This window comes from Fusarium fujikuroi, chromosome FFUJ_chr07, assembly GCF_900079805.1.
Source record: "Fusarium fujikuroi IMI 58289 draft genome, chromosome FFUJ_chr07".
NCBI lineage: Eukaryota > Fungi > Ascomycota > Sordariomycetes > Hypocreales > Nectriaceae > Fusarium > Fusarium fujikuroi.
The window spans coordinates 1,044,015-1,067,526 of NC_036628.1; the positions used below are offsets into that span (position 1 = coordinate 1,044,015).

The 23,512-nt window shown below is 49.0% G+C and overlaps 6 protein-coding genes; 3 read left to right on the forward strand and 3 right to left on the reverse strand.

The window, feature by feature from the left end:
- Positions 1–3,721: 3,721 nt before the first annotated feature.
- FFUJ_08768 (ERV1-like protein) lies at positions 3,722–4,401 on the forward strand (the record flags this gene model as incomplete). XM_023580493.1 has 2 exons in its annotated part: positions 3,722–3,957; positions 4,014–4,401. The coding sequence occupies 2 exons, from the start codon at positions 3,722–3,724 to the stop codon at positions 4,399–4,401; spliced, it is 624 nt and encodes a 207-aa protein (XP_023433262.1).
- A 452-nt stretch (positions 4,402–4,853) lies between these two features.
- Positions 4,854–5,822, forward strand: FFUJ_08767 (probable PRE3-20S proteasome subunit (beta1); the record flags this gene model as incomplete). XM_023580494.1 has 6 exons in its annotated part: positions 4,854–4,887; positions 4,953–4,998; positions 5,055–5,069; positions 5,118–5,152; positions 5,204–5,444; positions 5,504–5,822. 6 exons carry the CDS (start codon positions 4,854–4,856, stop codon positions 5,820–5,822), a joined length of 690 nt encoding a protein of 229 aa, XP_023433940.1.
- A 4,645-nt stretch (positions 5,823–10,467) lies between these two features.
- FFUJ_08766 (probable PCL7-cyclin like protein interacting with Pho85p) lies at positions 10,468–12,025 on the forward strand (the record flags this gene model as incomplete). XM_023580496.1 has 2 exons in its annotated part: positions 10,468–11,793; positions 11,852–12,025. 2 exons carry the CDS (start codon positions 10,468–10,470, stop codon positions 12,023–12,025), a joined length of 1,500 nt encoding a protein of 499 aa, XP_023433263.1.
- Positions 12,026–12,725: 700 nt separating this feature from the next.
- Positions 12,726–13,647, reverse strand: FFUJ_08765 (uncharacterized protein; the record flags this gene model as incomplete). XM_023580497.1 has 2 exons in its annotated part: positions 12,726–13,231; positions 13,287–13,647. The coding sequence occupies 2 exons, from the start codon at positions 13,645–13,647 to the stop codon at positions 12,726–12,728; spliced, it is 867 nt and encodes a 288-aa protein (XP_023433264.1).
- Positions 13,648–14,143: 496 nt separating this feature from the next.
- On the reverse strand, positions 14,144–16,065 carry FFUJ_08764 (related to tyrosinase precursor (monophenol monooxygenase); the record flags this gene model as incomplete). XM_023580498.1 has 4 exons in its annotated part: positions 14,144–15,229; positions 15,278–15,544; positions 15,595–15,725; positions 15,789–16,065. The coding sequence occupies 4 exons, from the start codon at positions 16,063–16,065 to the stop codon at positions 14,144–14,146; spliced, it is 1,761 nt and encodes a 586-aa protein (XP_023433265.1).
- A 1,099-nt stretch (positions 16,066–17,164) lies between these two features.
- Positions 17,165–20,913, reverse strand: FFUJ_08763 (DNA-directed RNA polymerase I 135K chain UN-18; the record flags this gene model as incomplete). XM_023580499.1 has 2 exons in its annotated part: positions 17,165–20,392; positions 20,443–20,913. The coding sequence occupies 2 exons, from the start codon at positions 20,911–20,913 to the stop codon at positions 17,165–17,167; spliced, it is 3,699 nt and encodes a 1,232-aa protein (XP_023433266.1).
- Positions 20,914–23,512: the final 2,599 nt, after the last annotated feature.

A 23,512-nucleotide genomic window follows, 5' to 3' on the forward strand; every position in this document is an offset into this window, starting at 1 on the left:
TGGTTGAGCGTCCGAGATTGCGCGTCGGTTCACTAATAAATCTTAGTATTAAATGTCTCACGCGCAAATCTTTCCACACATGGTTTTCTCGTGTTGTGGTTGTGATATGCAAAGACCCGTTCAATTTAGGGTTGGCCTGGTCTGGTCTGTCAATAATAAACTTCCTTCTCATCTCGGGCTGTCAACTTCAAATGATCCTTGGTCACGGGCTCCTTCGATGATCTACAGATGACTCCGAGATCCTTCCTTGATGCTTGTTGTCATCCTGGATAAGCTTGGCTAAAGATATTGACGTCCATTCTTTGAAGGGGGCAATCATCATGTTGTTTATCTCTATGGCACCTCTCTCGCCTGAGTGTCCTGGTTATCCACCCCGTTAACAACTAACATATATGCATAAGATCGGCCTCTTCAATTTAACTTAGAGACCATTTGACTCTGATCTATCCGTATCTAGTTATCTAACTCCTGTCTTTCAATGTTACCGTCGTATTTCCCACCTCGTCCCATGTCGGCCTACTTCTCGGCTGTTGGTCTTGCTCTATCCCCACAAACCTTCGGCGCGTGGTGCTCTACTTATGCCTAACTAGCCTACCTATACATAGAATAGGCGCCAACAAAGTTATCTAGAGTTGCATCTGTGCTGTTCATACCCGTATTCTGCTATTGCATGATGGGCGGAGATTGGTTCCGTGAACCTTCTTTACGCCCTGTTGTGAAATGCTCAGCCACTTTGCATAACAGACAGTTCTCTTCAACTCCGTCCACCGTCTGCGAATAGAATCGATAGACTGACTGAAATTCTCCTAGCATTCACCTGAAGCAGCCAGCATCTTTAGCTTCTTCTGGCTTCATCAAAGCAGAGGTCGATCATGGACTAATTATTTCCAGCTCCAGAAATACGAAATAGTGGTCCAGGGTCTGACCAGATTGGGATGTCCGTGGCCTAATACGGCCGCAATTTAACAGGCCCTCCCCTGCATCTCAAATGAACAGCTGCCATTTTTGGTGATCGCGTTGTTTGACGCGATCTCAACTTCAGTGATTCGATTCTTTCCCGAGCATCCGCTCCGTTTGTTTCTACCGCTTCTTCTTGGCCAGCTTAGGCAAGGTTTGGCTTTGTTCATCGTGATGGTTTCGTTGCCAAGAGACTCTACGAGCTCATTTAATCTCTATCCATCTCCTTATGGACCTGGATGACCAAAACTGATTCAGATGTTTTCCCAGGTTGTGGAAACTGCATCGTCTCATTACAATTTCTCCTATCAGATCGCCCGTGTAAGCGGCTTCCACCTACATGCCTCCACCATCACCACCACCGTCCAGGTTGCTTCCGCCCTACCGCTCTTGAATACGGGTCCAAGCAAGCGTTGTCTTGTTGGTATTGGCGGGCGTCTCCCTGTCTGACCTGATGTTTATAGCCCAGTTCAGTCGGTAGCTGACTCTGCCTGAAACGAAACGAGTGCCCCTTCGAGAAACATTTGAGAGACAGTAGACTCGGTAGCGTAATTTGCATTTCACAACAAAGATCCATCCGGCTCTACCGTTACCCTTAAGCAAAGGCTAATGATAGGAGTGCCTCCTGAGACGAGGCCGCCAGCGGCTCGCCTCGCTAGATTCGGTAAACTATCACTTCTTGAAACAGCTGAGTCAAATCCCCAGCCTCGGTTGTTTCCTTTCAATTCCAGCAAAGCGGAGAGCCTCAGCTTCTCGGCCTATCCTGGTTTCTTCAGCTTGTGATATGAACGTGATCCATACTAACATGTCAAGGATGACGCTAGATGTCACTTCACAGAGAACATATACACACCAAGCAAGCTGGGACATCCGATGTCATCATATTAGAATTCGTATTTATACTATCTGTTGTGGTTCTTTGTTTGTCATTCGTCGCAAGGCTGACCACATCCAATCACGAGGTTGGTTAAGGTCTAGCCTCTTCCTCCGGCCTCAACGTGGCTCGCGTTTTGTAAGCCGCAGGATATTACTATAAGTACTCCTCCAGCAGGTCGCTATGTGCATTCATACAGATGGCTGATACTTTTTGCATGCCGATAGCTGTCCTCGCCGTGACGATCCCGGGTTAATCGGGCTAAGGATGCGAGTGGCTCTTATATTGGCCGTTCCTCCAATCTGCTAGAGACATCCAATAACCCGCGAACTAAGACATGCATAAGTCTATCCTCTGTTCTCCATCTGCGCTGGGATGGGGTGCCGATTGGGCCTCCAGGCCATGTATTTCGAGTATCTCTATCACATTCGCGAACAGGGCTATGCGTATTTGAAGGAGTGATCGAAAGCAAAACAAGCCACGAGGCAACTCTGGAATGTGACTTGGATCTTGGTTTCATATACTGTCAACCTTGTGGGAATAGCAATGACTCTGATTCTGCTATTCATAGGTCTGTCTCTTGTCTGATCAATCATATCGCGTGGCAGTTGCTTGGCTCATGAGTTGATGACAATACCCATGTTAGTCTGTCTTTCAAGTGAAGTTTCTTTCTATCTTTTCCTTGATTCAGTCATCTAGTTTAGTGACTAGTCACTTTCTGCGTCTATGTTCTCCTGTGTTGTTGTACGATCTTGATGTAGAAAAGGTTTAACAACCGGGATGAAGGACTCTTGCATATGATGCTAACTGACAAGACTTGGTTAGCACTCTCAACTGTTAATAGAAATGTGGCTAAGCGACTTAAATGTCGTCTCTCGTGTGGTACTATAATTGTTCCTGACCTTGTATGGTGGGTGTCATCACATTAGACATATTACTCTTGCATTATACTTTGTAGTTTGTACCTCTATCCTTCTGGCTGTGTGAGATCGCGCGATGTTGTTTTCTTCCCTGTGTCCATCTCTCCATAGTCTTCATCTTGATACGGAATTGCCTTAGGGATGAATTGTGACAGCAGGTTTTGCAAAGTGTTCAAGCGGTTGGTATATATCTAGCTACAATTACCAGTACTAAATGCATTTGCCATAATTCCCCTGAAAACAAACTGTATCAGTGCTATGGTTAAAGAATATTCGCTTGTATCCAACATCATCAAGTTCTAGTCAACCTAATACGATTAATCCGGATTCCAATATGCATATAGGGTAGGTTCAATGAGAAGGGAATCAATCGTTCAACACATTGCATCCGAGAGTATAGAAAGTTCTGCCGATAGATCTTTTATGGTCATATATGTGGCTGTACTTTACGGAGGCGATATATGAGACCGTTTTATTGGCCTTGGAAGGTTTATGTGCTCACATTTATTCATGGCAATATGATTTTGCACGAGATGGTGAATATTACTCAGAGAGATAGAGAACTATAAATTCGTTCCCCTTGCTTCCGTTGCACTCCCAATGCAAGCATTCAACAATCTACTCCTGTGCTTTAATCGTGATGCAACTTTAGACATGTAGTTGAACGTCAATACTCGTGATCGTATGCTCCCCGGGGATCCACCCTTCTTAACGGGCGTCCGTCCCGGCGACGGCCGGCCCCACCAACCACTCATGCCACTTTATTCTGGGTGATCTGGCATCTCATTTGTGCAATTAGGCCCCCCCGCTGCTTCAGGACTCCCAGGGTCTCTTGCTGTAACTGGTTAGTTGCGCCCAGAAGCTCGTTCGATAGAGGTCCCTGCTGGAATTTATCTACTATCATGAGCCATCAACTCAAGCCTCTGGAGGATTAACCTCTACCTCACTCTTTTAACTTCACCACTTAATCATGGCTCGTCGACAGCATTTAACACTGACCTTTATTCTGGTCCTTGGAGTCTTCTTTACCTTGTCCTATTTCTTCTCCGGACCCTCGCGCAGTATTCTTCCTAAATACCAAAACGATGTTGAACTGCCCCTGAAAGAAGCCCCTCGATCTGAGTTCGCTGCTGACCTCGGCGCTCTGCCTGCTGGTCTCCTTGATGGCAACTCTATTGCGCCTAAGCTCGAGAACGCGACGTTGAAGTATGTCGATAGAATTTTATTTCACGAGTAAAAGCACCACTAACACTACCTCACAGGGCTGAACTTGGCCACGCGACGTGGAAGTTTCTCCATACGATGATGGCACGATTCCCCGATAAGCCAACCAAGGACGATCGAATGGCCCTCGAGACCTTCATGCACCTGTTCGCCCGACTCTATCCTTGCGGCCAGTGTGCGGCGCATTTCCAAAAGCTTCTCGCCCAGTATCCGCCACAGACCAGCAGCCGCAATGCAGCGGCTGGTTGGCTGTGCTTCGCCCACAACATTGTCAACGAGAGGGTGCACAAGCCTCTCTTTGACTGCGAAAACATCGGCGACTTTTACGACTGTGGCTGTGGTGACAAGGACAAGAAGGAAGGTGGTGCAGAAACCACAGCAGCTGCCCAGGCCGAGGGACTGGACCAAGAGCTGCACAAGCATTAAAGAGCTAGAACATAAGAATCCCACATTAATGTACAAGTATTTCAGTATGTGCTGGCTTTGGCTGGTCCAGCTGGTTCATGCTTGATATACCACGATTCCTCCAAGCTCCTGCACGCGTAACTACCATGAGCGACGAAAAAATGCAAATAAACATATAAAAAGCACAAACAAACTCCATAAGATCATACTAATAACAGTATCTATGATTCGGAATGCTGTTGGAGTCAATAATCTTCTTCCTGCAACTTTGAGCGAATCACGTGAGAAATCACATGACATGATAGCTGGCTGTTCGGCGCGGCTGCGCGTTCAGAGCTGCCTTGAGCTTCACTTGAGCTCCAGCCTTCCCCGAGCAGCGAGAAACGACCACGAACCATTACAAAGCACGACTCAGAAACGATCGATCAATCAACACCTCTGAAGATTTAAGAAAACACCACTCAATCGTCATAATGGAGTTCGGTAACGCTGGAGTATTGAACGAGGGTGCGTTGGAAACTCTTTCGTCATAGCTTGGCCTTGTCGATACGGAAGCTTACAGATATCACCAGATGGTATCCATGTTGATATGGACCGCTTGAAGAAGGGAGAGGTCAAGTAAGTATTGAACCATACCTCCTGTCATGAAGCGCAGCTTGCTAACTTGTTAAAAGCCTGGGAACCTCGATGTACGTGCCTCCCTAATGATGCAACCGACGCAGCCTAACATATCATAGTATGGCGGTTACTTTCAAGGACGGTGTCATTCTTGGTAGGTATCTCATGCCCCGAAGAAAGTGCATCTAGTAACGGGGTTTTTCAGGTGCGGATTCGCGAACAACGACCGGTGCCTACATCGCAAACCGAGTGACAGACAAGTTGACGAGAGTACACGACACTATCTGGTGCTGCCGATCTGGTTCAGCTGCCGACACACAGGCTGTTGCCGACATTGTTCAATACCAGCTCGGACTCTTTGCCATGACCAATGGCAAACCCCCCATGACACAGACTGCTGCGTCAATCTTCCAGGAGATCTGTTACGCTAACAAGGACCGACTGTCGTACGTTCCGCCGACCCCATTCCAAGTCCAAACGAAACTGATACTAATATCATCTACAGGGCTGGCCTCATCATTGCTGGTTGGGATGAGCGATTCGGTGGCCAAGTTTACTCCATTCCCCTGGGCGGTTCACTTCACAAGCAATCTTATGCTATCGGCGGTTCAGGATCGACTTACATCTATGGTTACTGTGATGCCAACTGGCGAGAGGGCATGGAGAAGGATGATGCAGTCAACTTCGTCAAGGGAGCCTTGAGGGAGGCTATCAAGTGGGACGGTAGCTCTGGTGGTGTCATTCGTATGGTCGTCCTCACCAAGGATGGTGCGGACCGACACTTGTATCTCCCTGATACCGACTACGCCGTGCGGCACGAGTAATCGTCCTTATTGAGCAGGACAAAGTGAGGAAAGGAGAAACGACTTAGCATGAGCAGTGCTACTATGAAACCCGTCATGACAAAGGGTGTACGAACGAGGGCGAGGCCTTCCATAGGCATCCCGAGCTGATGCTGAGGTAAAGAATGAAGAGCATATGGTCAGACTCTTCAGAGAACAGCCAACGATAGATGCTGGAAGCGCTGTACACTAGATAATGGGAACAAGAAAACCAATACATCTACCGACCTCATTAGGAAACAAATCATGATTCAATATGTGAGCGGAGCGGGATATGCATCGGGCCGCGATCCAAGTCCAATCCCCGCAACATGTGAAGCTGCGATTAGGTTGATAACGTGGGGTAACATTGCTTGGTTGTAAGCCACTGGAATACGAGCCTACATGACGGTGCAAATCAATTCGAGACAACCCAAGTGAATCGTTTTCCAAAGCAAGGCGGACATAGATAAGTGGTGGCGGCATCTAGATTGTTCACCGCTCTTCTAGAATGAGGCTTCCTGTGATGAACGAAATTGGTGTATCAAGACTTGCAGCAGAGTGGACTCAGGGCGACAAATGAGGGACTCACGAGACTTGTGTGGTAAGTACCTGGTGATGTGGGAGTCGCCATTTCAGCTGAACACTTGCCATGTGCTTGAACGGCAAATGCTCTTTGGCTCAAGGCGACTGCATAAGATGCCCGTGCTTTACTCTACTGACTCTGTCTTGGATCTTATTGTATACCTGAGCGGTGAACTCTGACGTATCTTATGATTTATATTAGCCAGCAACAGTATGCAGAGACGTTGATTGACGAAGATAGGGCACGTGTACATCCATGAAAGCGAGAGAAGATCGCTACTGCAAGGAGCCTTTTTCAAGTGATCAGGGATTGTAAATTCACTCTCCTGCATAAGACTCAATCGTGAGACTGCAGCCCCAAAGAGGTTGCACCCGATGTCGGTGGCCCTTTGTATATATCCGGTGTGGACCCTTACCAACGGAAAAAGACGCAGGAGAACCCTCTAACAAGTTTTGTTTTCGTGAATCTTCCAGGATGGTAAAGGGATGCTGCATGATGAAGGTGGTCAGTTCTCGTGTTGATGACGGATTTGTATAGTTGAAACGGTCAACCTGCAGATAACCGGTATTCAGCATCTTGGTTGTCCACTCAGTTTGAGAGGGCTTATCAACTCACAAACTACGTACCTTCGGTCGATAACTTACCGAATGCCGAGTTGGAGGTTGTATCAAGCTCATGACTGTGGTGTGAATCAGGTTGAAATGATGGCTTGGATGCTGAACATTTACTGATACCTTGGCAGTCAAGGGGAGGCAAGAAACTCACGCCCTCTGTTCTAGATGACAAAAATACTCATATAACCTTAGGCTAGACTTTGTAGGCTTTTGATACTTGTTTTTGACATCTGAGCTTAGGGATACAAGACTTCTTGGTTACATACTGAGGAGGACATGAACTGTATTAAGAAACATGATTATTACTCTCCTTATTATACGCCTGACAAGCCGAGTTCAAACTGCTAATAATCTGTTAAAGGCTGAAGGTCTCACCCATGTATTGCCTTGAGATGTCGAGTTTAAGCCTTCATGCATGACAACTCTACGCAACAACACTGATTTTTATATTTCCGGAGTTGAGTTATGGAAGCCTTTTTTCGAAGAGTTTGGCTCTTGTTGAGAATATCACATCACTTTGTTTGTTTCTCAAAGAGGAGAGTGATCACACCCACGTGCGTCGATCCTTGGCTCTGGCCTGTTTCTGGAAATGTGGAGGACCACTTCAGACTGACAAGATACAATGACAGTTCTTGAAGCTGGCATGGGAAAGAGAAAGGATAAAATGCAGAGCACGATGTCATTGTTTTGTACATATCTCCAAGGTACCTACCTACTAATCTTGCCTAACAAAGCCTGCCATGTCGTTGTCAAAACCCCTGATCTACAATCACTAGTATTTGTTTAGGAAGGTTCGGTCCTAACGAGTACCTACCTTAGGCAAAGCAAAGCATGGAGGAACTTAAGGTACCTAGACTCCTCCCCTCATCGTACCTTCCTTTAAATTGGGGACAGATAAGTAGAAGCGAGGTATCGGGATCAAGCAGGGACGAAGCGCTGGATGGATTCTTTCCCTGATTCAGAGTCGACTCAACAACTTTCCAACTGTTTCACTGCTCGCCAAGAAATATTAAAAATAGCTTCTCTCCTTTCCTCTGCTCCAGCCTACTGCGCATATCGTTGTCCCTACGTTATTGTCGATTTTCCTTTTCCTTCTTTTTTTGATACAGCTGTTCACTAAGCTTTACGTACCTCGAGGCGTAAATATCATATATCGAGTTGTTGTCAACTCGTCTCCATCTCAACTCCACTATATAGCGAGCTCGAGCCATTTCAACAGGTCCATTGCCTGACCTGGAGAGAGACCCGTGAGACCCCTACGCTAGATTCAGATCCAGACCAGCCCCAGCGAACGGACCGTAAGAGTACCAAAGCCTCCAGACCAAGCTGTTCTGGTCGACCGAGCCAAAACATACCCCAAACCCGTGTCATTCGATTCGCTGTCGTTCTTCCCCCTGCAGTGGACGGGGCTTGAACCAAGAATTTTATAGCTGTGTTTACCGAAACTTCAGTGCTCGCTTGCGTGTCGCTTTGTTGGACTTGGAGCTTACAGCGATTTATTGCCCGCTATTTCCTAGCAGTATCTGTTTATCGGCCTGGTTATCATAACGAAACCTAACGTGGTGAGATGAACTGCTTCTAGTATTCTACATCCGAACACCCAGAAGACGCACTCACACGTTCGAGCTTAATAACTCTTAAGCAGCAGCCGATCTCGCATCCTATCTTTTAGGAAGTGTCGATCGACCAAAGCTCTGGACTTATCCTCAGCTAACGCGCTCCGCTCCGCTCCTCGCCGTGTCCGTCGCCTTCTCCGGAAGACGCTCCAGTCTTGGAATCACGCTTCAACATTACCTAAGACAACCAATCGCTTTCTATCCTTTGCTGCTTGTCACTCTTAACTTGACTTGACTTCAACCTACTCCGAATACAAAGAGGCTCTTTGAGTATCTCCCTGAATCAATTCTCACGGTAGCTCCTTTTATATCATTACACCCGTATACACTTGCGACTGGCTTTACCTGGTTCCAACGAGATCTGCTTTTATCTGCATAGCCTTCGGTAAGTGCGCCATATGTTTGCTTCATTTTGATGTGTTTCATGTGCCCAGTTTCATGTTTGCCGTACCATTTATTCTTCCCTTGTATACCACACATCGTCACCCTTCATCAATACATGAGCGTCAAATTTAGTTTGCCAAACCTGAGTGAAACCCGACCACGGAGGAAAATTGTCGCAAACACACGGGCGCCTGGTGAACAGTCTCAGGGACCGAGTCAGCCACCCACCCTCGAGGCTCGAGTTCTGGATGACTGCACAATATGGTGGCAGGGGTGGTGACGTCGTCGGCCTGTGCTTTCAAGACGGATGCGAATTCACAAACGCCACTACACTTGCCATGGCCGACAGACATATCGGACATATCGTTGAACCTCCACTGGTTTCAACGACACTGCAGGTGGCAACGCGATGGTCGTCCCGCTGTTCTCGTCATTCGAACGATTGCCTGTGGTATACCAAGCTATGCCATGCAAATCCGCACATTTCTTGTCTCGAATGACGAAAAGCCATGGGCATATCCTTTGCGCATCCTCTTGACAGGATATGATCGACGACGAATGACACCTCAACCCCCACCCAACAAGAATTCATTCTCTTGAGATGATCCAGAGACAGTTAAAGTAGCCGTGGATTGCACTGGGACACCCTCGAATTCTCCAGAAAAAGAAAAAACGGCAAGCAAAGGGGAAATGTGAACCAAAAAACACTCAGAACCCTGAATTGTTGCAACAAGATACACCAATCACACCAGGGAGATGCACCACTGAGCTGGTTCCGAGATTTTGTCGGGGAGAATGAATCGGGCTTCACCCCACCATCCGGTCGACCAGCCGCCTCGACCACCACTCGGTACCCGCTAGCTCACCCACGAGGGGCGGGTGCTTTGCTCTGTTGCGCTGTGAGGACCACTCATTAGCAGGCTGTTGAACGCCTGGGCACCCACTGGACGACGCCAGTTGCTAGTCAGTCAGGCTGATCAGGAGTCCCCTCATTCTGGCTCCAGTGACTACTCACTCAGCCTCCAAAAAAGCCTCCAGCATCCACTGTCGGGCTTGTCCTTGTCCTGGTTCTGGTTCTGGTTCTCAGGCGTCTCCACCGGCCCGATCCTCTCCCCTCCTCTACTGCATGTTGTCCCCTCCATTTGCTTGATTCTTTTCGATTTCCTCAACTTGTCTTGGCTTCTGACATCGTCATCGCCTCCATTCTGCATTGCCTCGACCTTTTTCCGCAGCTTGAAATCCCCAAGAAGCGATATTTCTCATATACGATATTGGTTTGTGTGATATTGACGACTAATAGTTTGTTTTTATTTTGTCCCGCAGTTTAACTCGCCGTTTACGATTTTACTTTCCTCTGCGAGACCAGCGACAACAACGATACCCCTCCGTTTCTCTTAATAATAACTTTCGTTTCAATCACCCACGAAAGTCTGCACAATAGCGATGTTATGGCCGCTGTGATCGGCGACATTATCTCAGACACCTCATATCCTCATACCATGATTGCCAACCCCTCCCTTCAACATCATCACTCACACGACTCTTCCTCTTCTTATCGATCCGGCAGCCGATCACGACGCTCCACTACCCCGCGAGCGCAGCGTACAGCAGAACTCGCCGACTTCAGCAGCAACCACAGCTCTGCGACGTGGTCACACGCGCCTGCATCTGCATCGGCTTCAGAGCCAACTTCTACTCCAGCACCTGCGGGTCACGAAACCGCCCACGTGTCGGCCACTGGCGGAGCCTCACGCTTCCCCTCCCCGCCTCCATCCTCATCGCCCGCTGCTGCCACCGGCCCTGCTTATGCCGATGATGCAAAGAGTCCGTCTATGGCATCTGACGCGAGGGACTCTGGTCCCCTAGGTCACGCTTCTCAGCCCGGCCCGACTTCTCACAACTCTTCTGCGCAACAGCCATCTCCTGCATCCGACGACTTCCAAATACCTAACCCTTCTTTTCCTGTCTCTGGCGCATCGTCGCAAACGCCAGCACAGACTGTCATACACATTCGTGACCTAGCGCATATCCAGAGTCTGGCCAGCGCCGACCTGCTATCTGGCAATGGCGGATCTGGTATCCTCAATGACCCGCCTCTTCAGCAGATGAAGTATGAGATTAGTGGTATGCCCATAGGGGATATCATTGAGATGGTTGCTGCGTTACTAACAAAGATCACGACCACCAACGATTTGCAGCACGATGCAATGCAGCGCAATGTTGCTCATCAACAACAGGCTAATCAGTCTGGGGACACCAGTGGAAGCTCGATCTCATCGTTGAACCATTCAGTTCTCGCTTTCCACGGTAAGAATGTACCTGCTATCACCATCCTCAGCTACCTGTCGAGAATACACAAATACTGCCCCACTACCTACGAGGTTTTCCTCAGTCTGCTGGTATACTTCGATCGTATGACCGAACGTGTCAACGATATGGTCACGAGGAATGAAGAGAACCGACGGCAAACGCGGTCCCAGCAATCAAACGCAACTTCCCCTCAAGACACCCCTATGCGCGGTGAGGGCATGGATGTGGACGAGAGTGACTCGGACCTGGCAGATGACGACGATGAGGAAATGGCTGACTCAACTCGACCAAGCCGGACAAGCAGCCATAGGGGAGCTGCTACCCCTACTGAATACAGTGGTATTACAGCGGCGACATACTTTGTTGTCGATAGTTTCAATATACACCGTCTCATCATCTCCGGTGTGACGTGTGCAAGCAAGTTCTTCTCAGATGTTTTCTACACCAATTCAAGATATGCCAAGGTATGTAACTATACTCTGCCGCCCCTTTCTCGCTGAGATGAAACTAACGACACGATAGGTTGGTGGTCTGCCTTTGGTTGAACTAAACCACCTCGAGCTCCAATTTTTGCTCCTCAACGATTTTCGATTAGCCGTTCCAGTGGAAGATCTGGAAGCGTATGCGACTATGCTTGTCGAGTTTTATGCACGAGAAGTAGTGGCCAAACAGGGGGTAACTGGAAACACTGAGTGAATAAAGTCACCAAGTGAATGCCAGACAATGTGTTACCCTTACAGAGCAACCCGTATCTACGGTGGATAAACGTTGATCGTCTACCTTAACCGATGAATATGGGACTGCCTCCGATCGTCCTGGCAACCAAATACTTCAATCGATGCGAGACACAAGGACGATCTCCGAAACACAAGCAGCCATTGATCAACCTCACCACTGGTGTTTGTTCCGATTATAGCTATTGACACGGGCCTTATGGCCCTGCTACTATCCTGTATGGATAGCGTATGATCATTGAGAGGGGATGTTGAGGAAACCGAATAGCTTTTACAGGGCTGATCCTGAGAGCGGAGTAGTGCATGACATTGTTGGACATGTGCGATGTTTGAAGGACGGGTCGAAAGAGCGAGCAGTGGGCTGCTCAAGAAAGCTGTATTTCTTGCGTAGACTGGGGTACTTATACAGACATGGGCTACGGATATGGGTATGGAGAGCCAACAGAGGCAACCTGTTGGTTGGAAGATGGGGTTGAGGTTGTTATTTTGTGTGGTACACAAATACTGGAGTTGACGGTGTTTTGGTAAAGAGGGATTTGCTTACTTACGTACATAGTAACCTGCATGACTCTCTCCTAGTGCATAGGTCTCGAACAGAGATTTCTTGATGGCCAGGTTGACTTTCAGATCCATACAAGCAAACAGTGAACTATTGATGTTGCTTATAGTCTCGTTCTGGGCGGCTCCCAAGCCTCTGGGTGATCAAACTCGATAACAGAGTTCTCCATCTTGATCCCAATCTGCCACTTGGACCAACCAGGCCAGAAGTTCTCAAACTCACCCGTCAACTTGCCCTGCTCACCGCGATGCTGCTCAACGTCAAACCAGCCCAACATACACTTGGATGTAGACTGCTGCGGAACGACAGAGCACCACTGGTCAGTACCAGGCAGTTCGCCCTGGCTCCCAAAGCCTTCAGGGAGAGGAGGGAAGACCAAAGTGGTGTCAAAGCCCAAAAAGTTGATCCATGAAGTTCGGAAGGGAAATGAGGGCGCATAGCGAATAGGCTTGAAGGTGGCTTGGAAGAATGGCGTGGGATCTGGTGAGGCTGACTCAGGGCTAGCTGAGTCTGTGGGCAATGTATCGTGAGGATATACTTTGACAGTTGTAGAGCCGTTTGAGTTGTTAATCCAGTCGAACTTAGCGAGGTGTTTGGGGACGTTCCAGTCTAAATATCCTTTGTTAGTAGGTGAAGAGAGAAGATACCGAGAGAGTAGGCGTACTCTTTCTACCGTTGTAGCACGTGTGTTTATGAGAAACGTAGATCCTCGTAATCTTGACACCTTTCCCTTTCACTTTCCTCCCATTCTCATCCTCCTTCTCATACCCAAAAGTCCCCGGCGCGAGAATGAGTTCATCGTAGGGTCCAACGGGAGAGTCCGTGTAGCGAATAAGCTGCAACATGCTCAGACCTCCAAGAGCTTTCTGATCTTTAGCAAAGCTGGATTGGCCTTCAAGAGGAGAGTAAGCAATTGAAGGGAGACCTTCTTTGGCTTGTGAGGGAGACGTCCAGAATAGAAAGGCGTAGATCTCGCCTTTGAGAGTCCATGGTGGAGGAACGGATGGGATGTGTGAGTCTGCCATGCTGTGATATTTGAGGATCTGAATATTACAGATGATCGTGGGGGAACTAGGGCTATATACTCATCAGCCAGGGCGAAATAATGCTTATGGCGTTTTGATATGACATGGCAGCTGAGATAAGGTTGCATCAGAGACAATTCCAAGCCTTTGGGGGTCAGAAAGAAGACTTGTGACCTCTGACATAAAGAACAAAAATGCTGGAGATGAGTTTAGCACATTTTAGCAGGCATACAGTCCAGTTAATTCTAGCACCTTGGTTTCAGTCGATTGGTTTTCTTTCTCCCTGAGGACAATGTGGTGCTGTGCTGTAAAGCCACCAACTCCAAGTCTCCAACTTCCAAAGACATCAAACAACCTCGGCACCGACGAATAGGTTTCCTAGACTAGACTAGCTCAGGAAATTCAATTCAATTCAACTCAGCAAAGACTTGTCAATACGTCTTCTAAACATGTCCTGTTCTACCTGTTCTTTAGCCCTAAAACCCAACAGACTCATCTAAGAAGTGTCCATCTTGAACGAATCTCGACCATCTTTATGACTTGAGCGGACAATTTCAACACGTAGCCCACTGACCTGAGCTGGGTCCACATCCCTTCTGAAGTCGGCCATCACACAGAGCTGGAGCTTCTGTCGTTCCAGCAGATAATACTCGACATCTTTGAAACTCAGACTGGGAAGATCTCCATATATGACCCTTTCTCTGAGTCGAGATTCGATGGGCAGTGCTGCTGTAATCACCGAGTCTGATGGGTTTGCCATGAGATTGCCAGCAAATGGGATACCGCCGATATAATGAGAGGTTTGTTCACCGCAGTCGGTGGGCAGCTGTCCCAGGTAGAAGTAGATGGTGTAGGAACCGGGAAATGCCCCCATATTTACCAAGACAGCGATAGTCCATTTGGCCGTGTAGTCTGTCGAAGAGATTCCGCCTGCTATCATAATATCCGTGCCCGCCTGAAGACCAACCGCAGCTGAACCTCCCCACCATTCGCTCACCTTCTTTTGTAAGTCTTGTCGAACATCTTCCTTCTGTTTCCCCGTGAGATCAGTATCAGCATACGTGTATCCGAAAGCTTCTGTTGTCCTGGCTGTGTCTGAGTTCCAGAAGGTGCCGTCAACAGACGCAAAGAACGGAGTCAACGGGGACTGAGAGTCTTGCATCTCCCCCTTGAGAGTGGTGAAACTGTTTTCACCCGCCGGCATTGGAGTGACCCATGAGTACGGGTTGAGAGATTGCCATATGGCAACTACTCGATCTGTCATGGCGTGGTGAAGCAGGAACAGTGGATCGAACGAAGACAGAGGGACATATGTCATGTGTCCTCCAAGACCGCCGTCGGTATGAATAATGTCGTGAACAGATTCGATCGAGTCCGCTGTTGACAAATTCTGCGTAGCACCCCATGCCTTGGTCCCGAAGCTGTTGAAGTCCTTGTAACTCGTCAAAAGCTCATAGAGGCGCCGTTGTATCTCTGGAAGTCTCGATAGTAGCGCAGCGTTGACCTTGTCGTTGCCAGACGTCGGATCGGTTAAACTCTCAGATACGTTAGGGGCTCTCTTGGTCTCGTCCCAGTCTCTCAGCTAGTTGACAGTCAATGGCGAGTTCTCTTGCAACGTGGGGCCACTCACTGGACTCCATATCATAGCACTTGCGTTTTTTGGATGAAACCTGTACGAGTAGAGAGGGTTGCGTATCTCCTGAACACCTCGAGGACCCCACTGGGAGATGGTCGCATTCCAGAATACATCAGGAAAATGTGATTCTCCTGGAGGGGGAGGCATTGCCCAGTCCCAATATGGCATTCGGAAGTCGCGTGCAGCGTCTATATATGTTTGCCGATCGGTCCCGTTAGGAAACATGCCGGCAATGACATTGGCCATTCGATATAGCTCTTGCTATTCCATCTTGTTAGCAGAAGCATGAGGAATAGCAGGTCTCCTCATACCTCAAAGAGAGCTAGATACGGCCGGTGCCACACCGGGAAAAGAACGGAGCTGTGGGCGCAATAACCAGACTGGTTTGCTCCTGGGGCCGCCTCAACACCATTCCAAGCCTCGAAAGGAACTCCGTGGATCCCTGAACAGGCAAGGTATCAGTATGTCCTCCTCACAACGTTTTATCTGGGACAGTGTCACGTACCAGCGATCTTGTACCACGAAGCAGGGTCGTCCTGACTGACATCCTGGAACATGCTCATGGAGAGTATGAACAAGTCCCATTTGTAGCGATCGGCCTTCATCTGTCGTATCTCGAGCCTGAGTGGCGTAGTGCCATTACGAGTCTGAGGCAAGGCCTTGACGACGATCGGCGCATCGGGGTCTTGTCTGCGTGTGAGGGAGTCGATATCAACGCCGCCGTAGTTGTAGCTCTGTGCTGTGACGACAGCGAAGAGCAGCCAAGCGAGGATGATACGCATGGTGTTGATGAGGATGTGAAGACGTAGATGGCCCAAGTTTGGGAGTGCCTAAGTTAAGTAGAGAAATCAGGTAAGTAAGTTGAAGCTAGGCTTTATCTTCCTAGGGGGAGGTGCAATCTTTGTCGGCTGCTGCACCTGTTGGGCAGGTCCAGCTAGGTACAGATGGGTCTACTCGATATATAAATCTTACCTAAGGCATTAAAGCGTGATAAAACAGGAAGAATCGAGATTATCGAGGACTCGAAATGACCTCGAGAAAAGAGTAAACTAAACAAACAAACATCATGTCCAGTCAAGTCATGGTTATATAAACAACCTAATGCTGTGGTGACTGTGTGCTATTGCTGCTCGTTGCGCCACTTCAAGCTTCTAACCTTGCTCCAGATATGCCAAAAGAAACACTGCTCTCATTTATATCCTCCACTCAAACTCTCTCTCTGTGTGTGTGTGCAATGTTATTGTCATATCCTACAAAGGATCCACGTTGTTGTGTGCCCCTGTTCTGTTCTCAGCCAAAGGGACAGACAGTAGCATATGGAAGGAATCACAGAACGGCTTGTTACATTTCCCCCTTTTGGATCACAAACACTCCTTTCATCTTCCAACAACTGCTGTCTCCTCAGCTGCCATTCGTCGATAGTCTCGGCTACTCGCAGCCGCCTTATTCTGTTTGTATCACTTGGTTTCCAGGCCAAGGTACACGGCAACCGATTGTCCACGTTCCCACGCTCCGTTTGCTCGGCGCTGTCCGATGCCGAGGTGCCGTGGATATGTATCAATGTGTGTGTGTTGCTGCCGTCATTGGTGTCATCTGCTTATCAAGCAGAAATACCTGGTATTGATGGCTGGCTGGATGCAAGTATGATGTCGAGTAAAGTCGGTGAAGACATCTCGATGATTGTCTGTGAGTAAGATATCAGATAACAGAAGACATGGATGATGACACCCGTCTATTGGGAGAAAAAAGCACTTGCAACTTCTAAAAGGCATTGTCAAGTCATACTCGTATTAACATGATGCACTATTGTGAATGTACAGGGCCGCCGCCATATAAACAGCTCAAAGCAAAAACAACAAATCATCAGCACAATATGTCCCTCTATTTTCCAACCCGAACGCCGCTTAATGCCATAGGTCTCATCGGACCCTTCCGAGGCTCATCGCCACGGTCCACACGGTACTTGAGCTTGACACCCATCGCAGCAAGCTCAACATCAAGGAACTTGAGCGCACCAGGGACAACAACCTGCGTAGTGTGGTCACCTCCGACCCAAGAGTTACCGTGACCGTCCTCCCAAATCTCACCCTGGATCTCGGTAAGGTCGATGCCCTCCGCGTCGTCCAGCTTGACCGCACAGGCACGGCATCGTACGATGCTCGCGGCCTTCTTCTTGCCCGGCGCAAACTGTGACACTGTTGGCTGCACAGAGAGGAACGAACCACATCGGCGGCAGATCCACGATTTCGAGTAGTCAGAGCAGTTGAGCAGGCGATCTTGAAGCAGGAAAGCAGTTCCGTGTGCCAGCAGAGCATCACGCTCCATTTCTCCGACACGAATACCACCACCCCTCTTTCGGCCCTTAATAGGTTGTCCGGTTGTAGGGACGACTGGACCTGTGGTTCGCACCTGGTACTTGTCGTTCACCATGTGTCGCAGTCGCTGGTAGTAGACGACTCCGATGTAAATGTCAGCTGCGAGCTCCTCTCCAGTGATGCCCGAGTACATGGGCTCATTGCCGTGGTAGTTGTACCCAGCCTTCATCAGCTGGTGGCCAAAGTAATCTCCTGCCGTGTTCTCTTCGTCAAACTTGAACGGCGTCGAGTCTTGCGCAAGGCCATGAAGCGCGCCAGCCTTGCCTGCCAGCGACTCCACAAACATGCCTATCGTCATACGAGAAGGGAAAGCGTGGGGGTTAATGATAATATCGGGGGAAATGCCAGTCTCAGAAAAGGGGAGGTCCATCGTCGGCCACTTTTGCGAGGCAACACCCTTCTGTCCGTGTCGAGAAGAGAACTTGTCACCAATGATGGGCGATCGGGGAATACGGAACTTGACGGAGATTGTTTGCAGGGGCTCGTTACCTGAGTCGGCTCCGATCAGGCGGACTTCTTCAACAAACCCGTTCTCCGAATCCTTGTACTTCTCATAGTGAGTAATGCCGTCGAGGTTCACCAGTTTGCCGTTGTAGTCGGGAGTCACTGTGTGCCAGGCACAGATGACGTCTCCCTCTTGAATCAGACGACCAACATGAGGCAGACCATCGTCATCCAGCATGCCCTGGTACTGAGCGCTCACGTAACTGTGTGGGGCAAAGCCAAAGGCCTTGGTGACACTCTTAGTGGCCTTGGTTCGAGAGTCATCCTTGAGTGAGATCTTCTTTGTCTTGTAGATTGTACCATGGCCAAAGCCTCGCTCGTGAGCACTCTTGTTGAGAATCATGGCGTCATCCATGTCGTATCCGGTATAAGAAATGACAGCAACAACTGCGTTCATGCCGTTGGGGAAGTTGTCGAAGCCATATGTGTTGTGAAGAGGTGCTCGCACAATGGGCGTTTGGCCAGTTTGGATGCGATAAGACTTGTTATCGGTTCGGTAGCGGATAGCAGCGCCAGGAGTTCCCATAGTTTGCTTACCCATCTGACACTGGTACATGTTTCGAGGAGACTGGTTGAAATCGGAAAACGGCGTCATGTTGGCAAGAATCGAGAGCATGTTTGTGGGGTCGAACTCGACATGTGTTGACTTGCCAGACTCGACCTCCTGAGGCACCACAGCAATCGACATATAAGGCTGCTCATAAGGACCAACCCAATCCTCCTTCTGAAGGGGAAGGTATTTGACAGGGCGCACCATTCTTGCGGGCGTTGATGTCATGTAAATACCCGGATAAGATCCACCCCTGGATGGAGGAACGTAACCAATCTCGAGCTGAAGAGGAACTCCATGAGTACCCTCAACCTTCCAGTATCGGAAGCAGTCTGCAATTCTGACAGACTCCTTGGGAGTACAGAAACCAAGGATCTTGCCATCAAGCATGACAACGACATTCTCTTCAGTCGAAGCCGAGGAAACGTCAACAATTCCAAGCTCCTGAGCGAGAGAAGCAATATGAGACACATCGACGTAGTCAGTCATGATCTTACACTTGTGCGCAAGATGGTTGAGAAGACCACAAGGAGCACCATCAGGAGTATGGACAGGACACATAAACCCCCACGACTCTGGGAGCAACTTTCGGACGGCCGTAGTCTTCAGTTGGGCGAAGAAGGCACCACGATGCACCATGCGGAAATGACTGATGAAACGCAAGAAGTTGAGCTTCTCAGCCACGACTGTAAAACCGGCTGTTTGTTGCAAATCAAGACCCGAGGCACTCTGCAAGTTACCCGTTGACAGGAAGTATTCTAGAGCATTTCCGAGGTTCTCGTTGGCCTTGCGGAAAATGTTGTTGGGGAATTCCTTGCGGAAGTCCTCCGAGGTGAAGGCAACGCCGGGGTTCCTTCGAAGGTAATCACGCAAAGATGCTCGAACGTTGACGCTGAGGAACTCATCGAGTCTTTCCTTGAGGATCTGTCCATACAAGAAACCACCAAGCAAGATCTCCTGGTTCTGGACGGCATCGGGATTGTCGACAGCACAGTCACCAGCGACAAGCGCATAAAGCTTTCGGATCATGAAGAGAAGCAGCTTAAACTTCTCCTTGTCCTGCTCTTCAGTAACATCAACATTTCCAAGGTGGACCAAGACAATTCTCCGCAAGAACTCAGTTCCGACCTCGAGATTGGTCATGGTGTCCGGCACTCCTAGAACAACTCGAAACTTCTCGCCCAGGTATGCTCTCGTATCCGACTTGCTGTAGAGGTTGTATGACTTGTATGTCCGTAGAAGCAGCTCGATTCGGTGTGTCAAGAAGGTGTTCTCGGTTGACTTGGAGCCAGCAGGACCGACCAGTCCCTCAAAGATCTCGCGATCGTTGGTCTCAACCAGTGCCTTCAGGATCATCATGACGGGAACAAGGTATTCGTTCTTGCGCCATGAGAAACGGAACGTCATGTTTCCGTCGCTGAGGTAGTGGAGGACGTTGGTCTGAGAGGTTTCGTCGGGGCGAACTGCACGCAGAATAATACCGTAGGGAGTGTAACCAGGGCCACGGTTCTGGAAACTAGGTCGGTTGATGGCCATGGGAAAGTTTCGCTTGTTCAACTGCAGCATTCGAATAATCTTCTCGATACCATTCACGATAAAGTATCCTCCAAGCTCCTCGGATTCTTCCTTTCTCTCAACAAGGAGCGCGGGCGAGTTGTTCTCAAGGTGGCATCGGTTCGACTGGTATATGTGAGTAAAAGCCCTCCGAAAGCAGAAATTGGTATGCACACCTTGATCATGACAGGTACTTGGCCAAACTCCCGAGTAAACTCAACTGGATCTCCGCCGTTGATGCGGTACTCGAGAGTAGCTGAGAGCCTTCCTCGATATGTTACATGGCGTTCTCTGCACTCGGCTGGGAAAACCTGACGGTTCCGGGCCATCTTATTGGAAGGGGGCACCTGAGGCTTCTGAAGGAAGACGTCTTTGTATCTAATAGTGAGGCGATTCTTGCCATCTGGCGAGGCGCGGTCGTCGCCATCGAGGTATGTTCTGGCGCCAATGTCGGCTATACCATGCGCCAGCAGGCCTGGCTTGCCATCGTCGCGAAACAAGCCATTGAAGGACTCGAGATGAGGGTCGACGGCTAATTGGAGGGCAGGATAGGCAGTGTGATCCTTTGGAGGGTTTCGGAAAAGGTCCTCTCGGCGCAGGGTATGGAATTGGTGATCCCACTCGGTTTCGGTGGCCGAGGGTGCCATGGTGACTGGTACTCTAAGAGAATGGCCTAGAGCTTCAAGAATGGCGAGACTCGGTGTGATATCTTCTGAGCGATGGCAGCAATTCCAAAACAAACGGTAGTAGAGTCAATCGCAATAGAAGAAAACATTCGAAGAATCTTGCCGGCCGCTGTGAACAGTGAGGAGCGGCAAATCTATTGGTAAGACCGCTCGCAATCGCAAAGATTGAGGCTATCGCAGCGCAGAAAAAAAAAGTTCCCAGCCAGAAAAAAAAGTCAAAGCCAAGCTTAGTCATTGCCGGCCGTTATCTTATCAGAGGTGGGGTAGTGAGCTAGCGAATGAGGATCAGGCATCACGAATGCGGAACTGGTTCTATCAATCAATCAATCAATCAATCAAGCGATTTAGGTGCAACATTTGAATTCGGCCGCATGAGCGGTTAAAACGGTTCGTTGCGTTCATAATTTATTTAACAAGGAAGCATAAATTTCATGACCAGTCAAATGAAACACCCGCGATGAATTAACATGGCGAATAATCCTGTCATCTTATCCTTGCGGAACCAAGCTCCCACAGAGGCAGCATCGCGAACGACAAGATTACATCGTTCCAGGATTTCTAGCTAGAGGCGATAATAAACGAGAATGATGACGAATTATCTACCGTTCCCCAAGTCACAAGGCATGCTTAGCAAAGAAAGTTGGCCCCTTTGTGTTGCCAATCACCGCTTCCAGAGCATGAAGGCTTAAAGCTGGTGCCTGGGAAATAATTTAGGTACGACGCTGACTGTGTGTAAGTCGAAGATGGGGGCTAGGACGAGGTTTGCAACTCGAAAGGTGGTCACGTTTCGGCTTCTATGCTAGTGACATCTCCAGTAATGGAGAGTCCGGAGGTACTGAAGGCCACTCAAAGTGCTCTGTCAGCTACTAATGTAGTTATTTCCGGTGGCGCAGAGACAAGAGGTATTTAGACAGATGAACAAGAAGCACACCAGACAGACACTCCCGGAGTAATACTGGGCTGCCACCTCCTCGAGTAATAAGGATGACGAGACGTACTTGTCTTGCAGCCCAAAAGCGAAAGCTTCCCAATTACTACACGAATAAGAGCTGGGGTTACAAGCCTCGAATGCGATGCTTGCAGCAACTGCAGCCCAACCTGCATTACAGTACATACATACAGGTACCATGCCCAGGATTGATCGAATAATGGTCCTAGAGATAAACGCTTTGGTGAGACCTCGGTTGGTTTTAACCAACTTCACTTGATTTGCAGCCAATAGCCCAACACGCTGCACTTGGTCTTGGTCCATCATCTCTCTGTACATCTTCTGGAGACAAGAGTACTTCTACACTATGGTCTTCTACACGTCTTCCTATCTAGACATATTCACATCTCTTCCTTGAATCATCTCGATGTCAGGGTAACCCTGGGGTCATCAGATATCACGACTCCGCTACCGAAGTGCCACTACAGAGGGCTGCAATTTATGTGTGGCTCACCTCATACCCTGCAACAACTCTCCTCTTGCAACCTTCAAAAACATATAATCGAGCGGAATTATAATACTACCTAACACTCAACAAAGGTTTGTAGTTCGAGGCAGCGCATATCCTTGATCTGCAAGTCGTCCAACAACTTGATTCATCGTCCTGTTATCAACGCCTTACTTGTGGCTGTCCTGTCCGTGGCTGGCGATCAAGGCCCACACTTTGCATGCGTTATTGCAACACAACATTGGGGCACTTCAAACCGCCAGTATTTGAAACTCCATTGCACGATCCTGAGGGAGCTGCATTGCCCAGGAGATCTCTTATCCGCTTTCAAGACCTATAACAACAAGTCGAGCTCGACCAGGTCAGTCAAGTACCTCGATCAGATCCAGTATTGATCGCCAACGCTGTCACCGTCTACGTCTACGTCTACGTCTACGTCTACTCTCAAGTCTTAACCCATCGGGTGGGTTTGTTTGCCGGCTCCCGCTCTCTGAAGACCCTGCAGCTAACCGTGAAGCACTTTGATTTTAGGAGGCAAAGTCAAGATAGTGACATTCAACTCAAACGTCTATTTACCCGCCCATAATTCGTTAACTGCCCTGCCTTGCAGCGACAAGGACCCAACGAACAAATACAAAGACACAGCAGTGCTCGTCGTTAGGCGCCCTCACTGAAGCCCTTGACTTTGAGCACTGACGTCGACGCAGTCCTGGTCTCCTGGAGCCCTGCGTGCCCTGGTCGATCATCGCTCCACCCAAGCAAGCTCTCCTCTGTTCAAGCGAATGAAACGCCGCAGCGCCTAGCCCACACTGCTGCCACCTCTGGCTGGGCCAGGTGATTGAAGATTGGGATGTCACAACACCCCGCGACGACTTGCAGTCCCCAATCACTACATTTTGGCGCTCCCGCTCACTGCTCATCCTTGCACGAGCTCTACCTTGCCTTAGGCCTCCCGACCTGGCCTGACCTGACCTAGAGCTCGAGCTCTCTTGCTGCCATCGATACATACCCTGGATTAGTTAGTAGCTTACCTAGGTAGCTAGCAGTGGGATAGCTGCCGGTCTCACGACTGCCAAGTACCTCGACCTGCGTTGAGTTTGATATTCGCGCTTACACTCGACTTA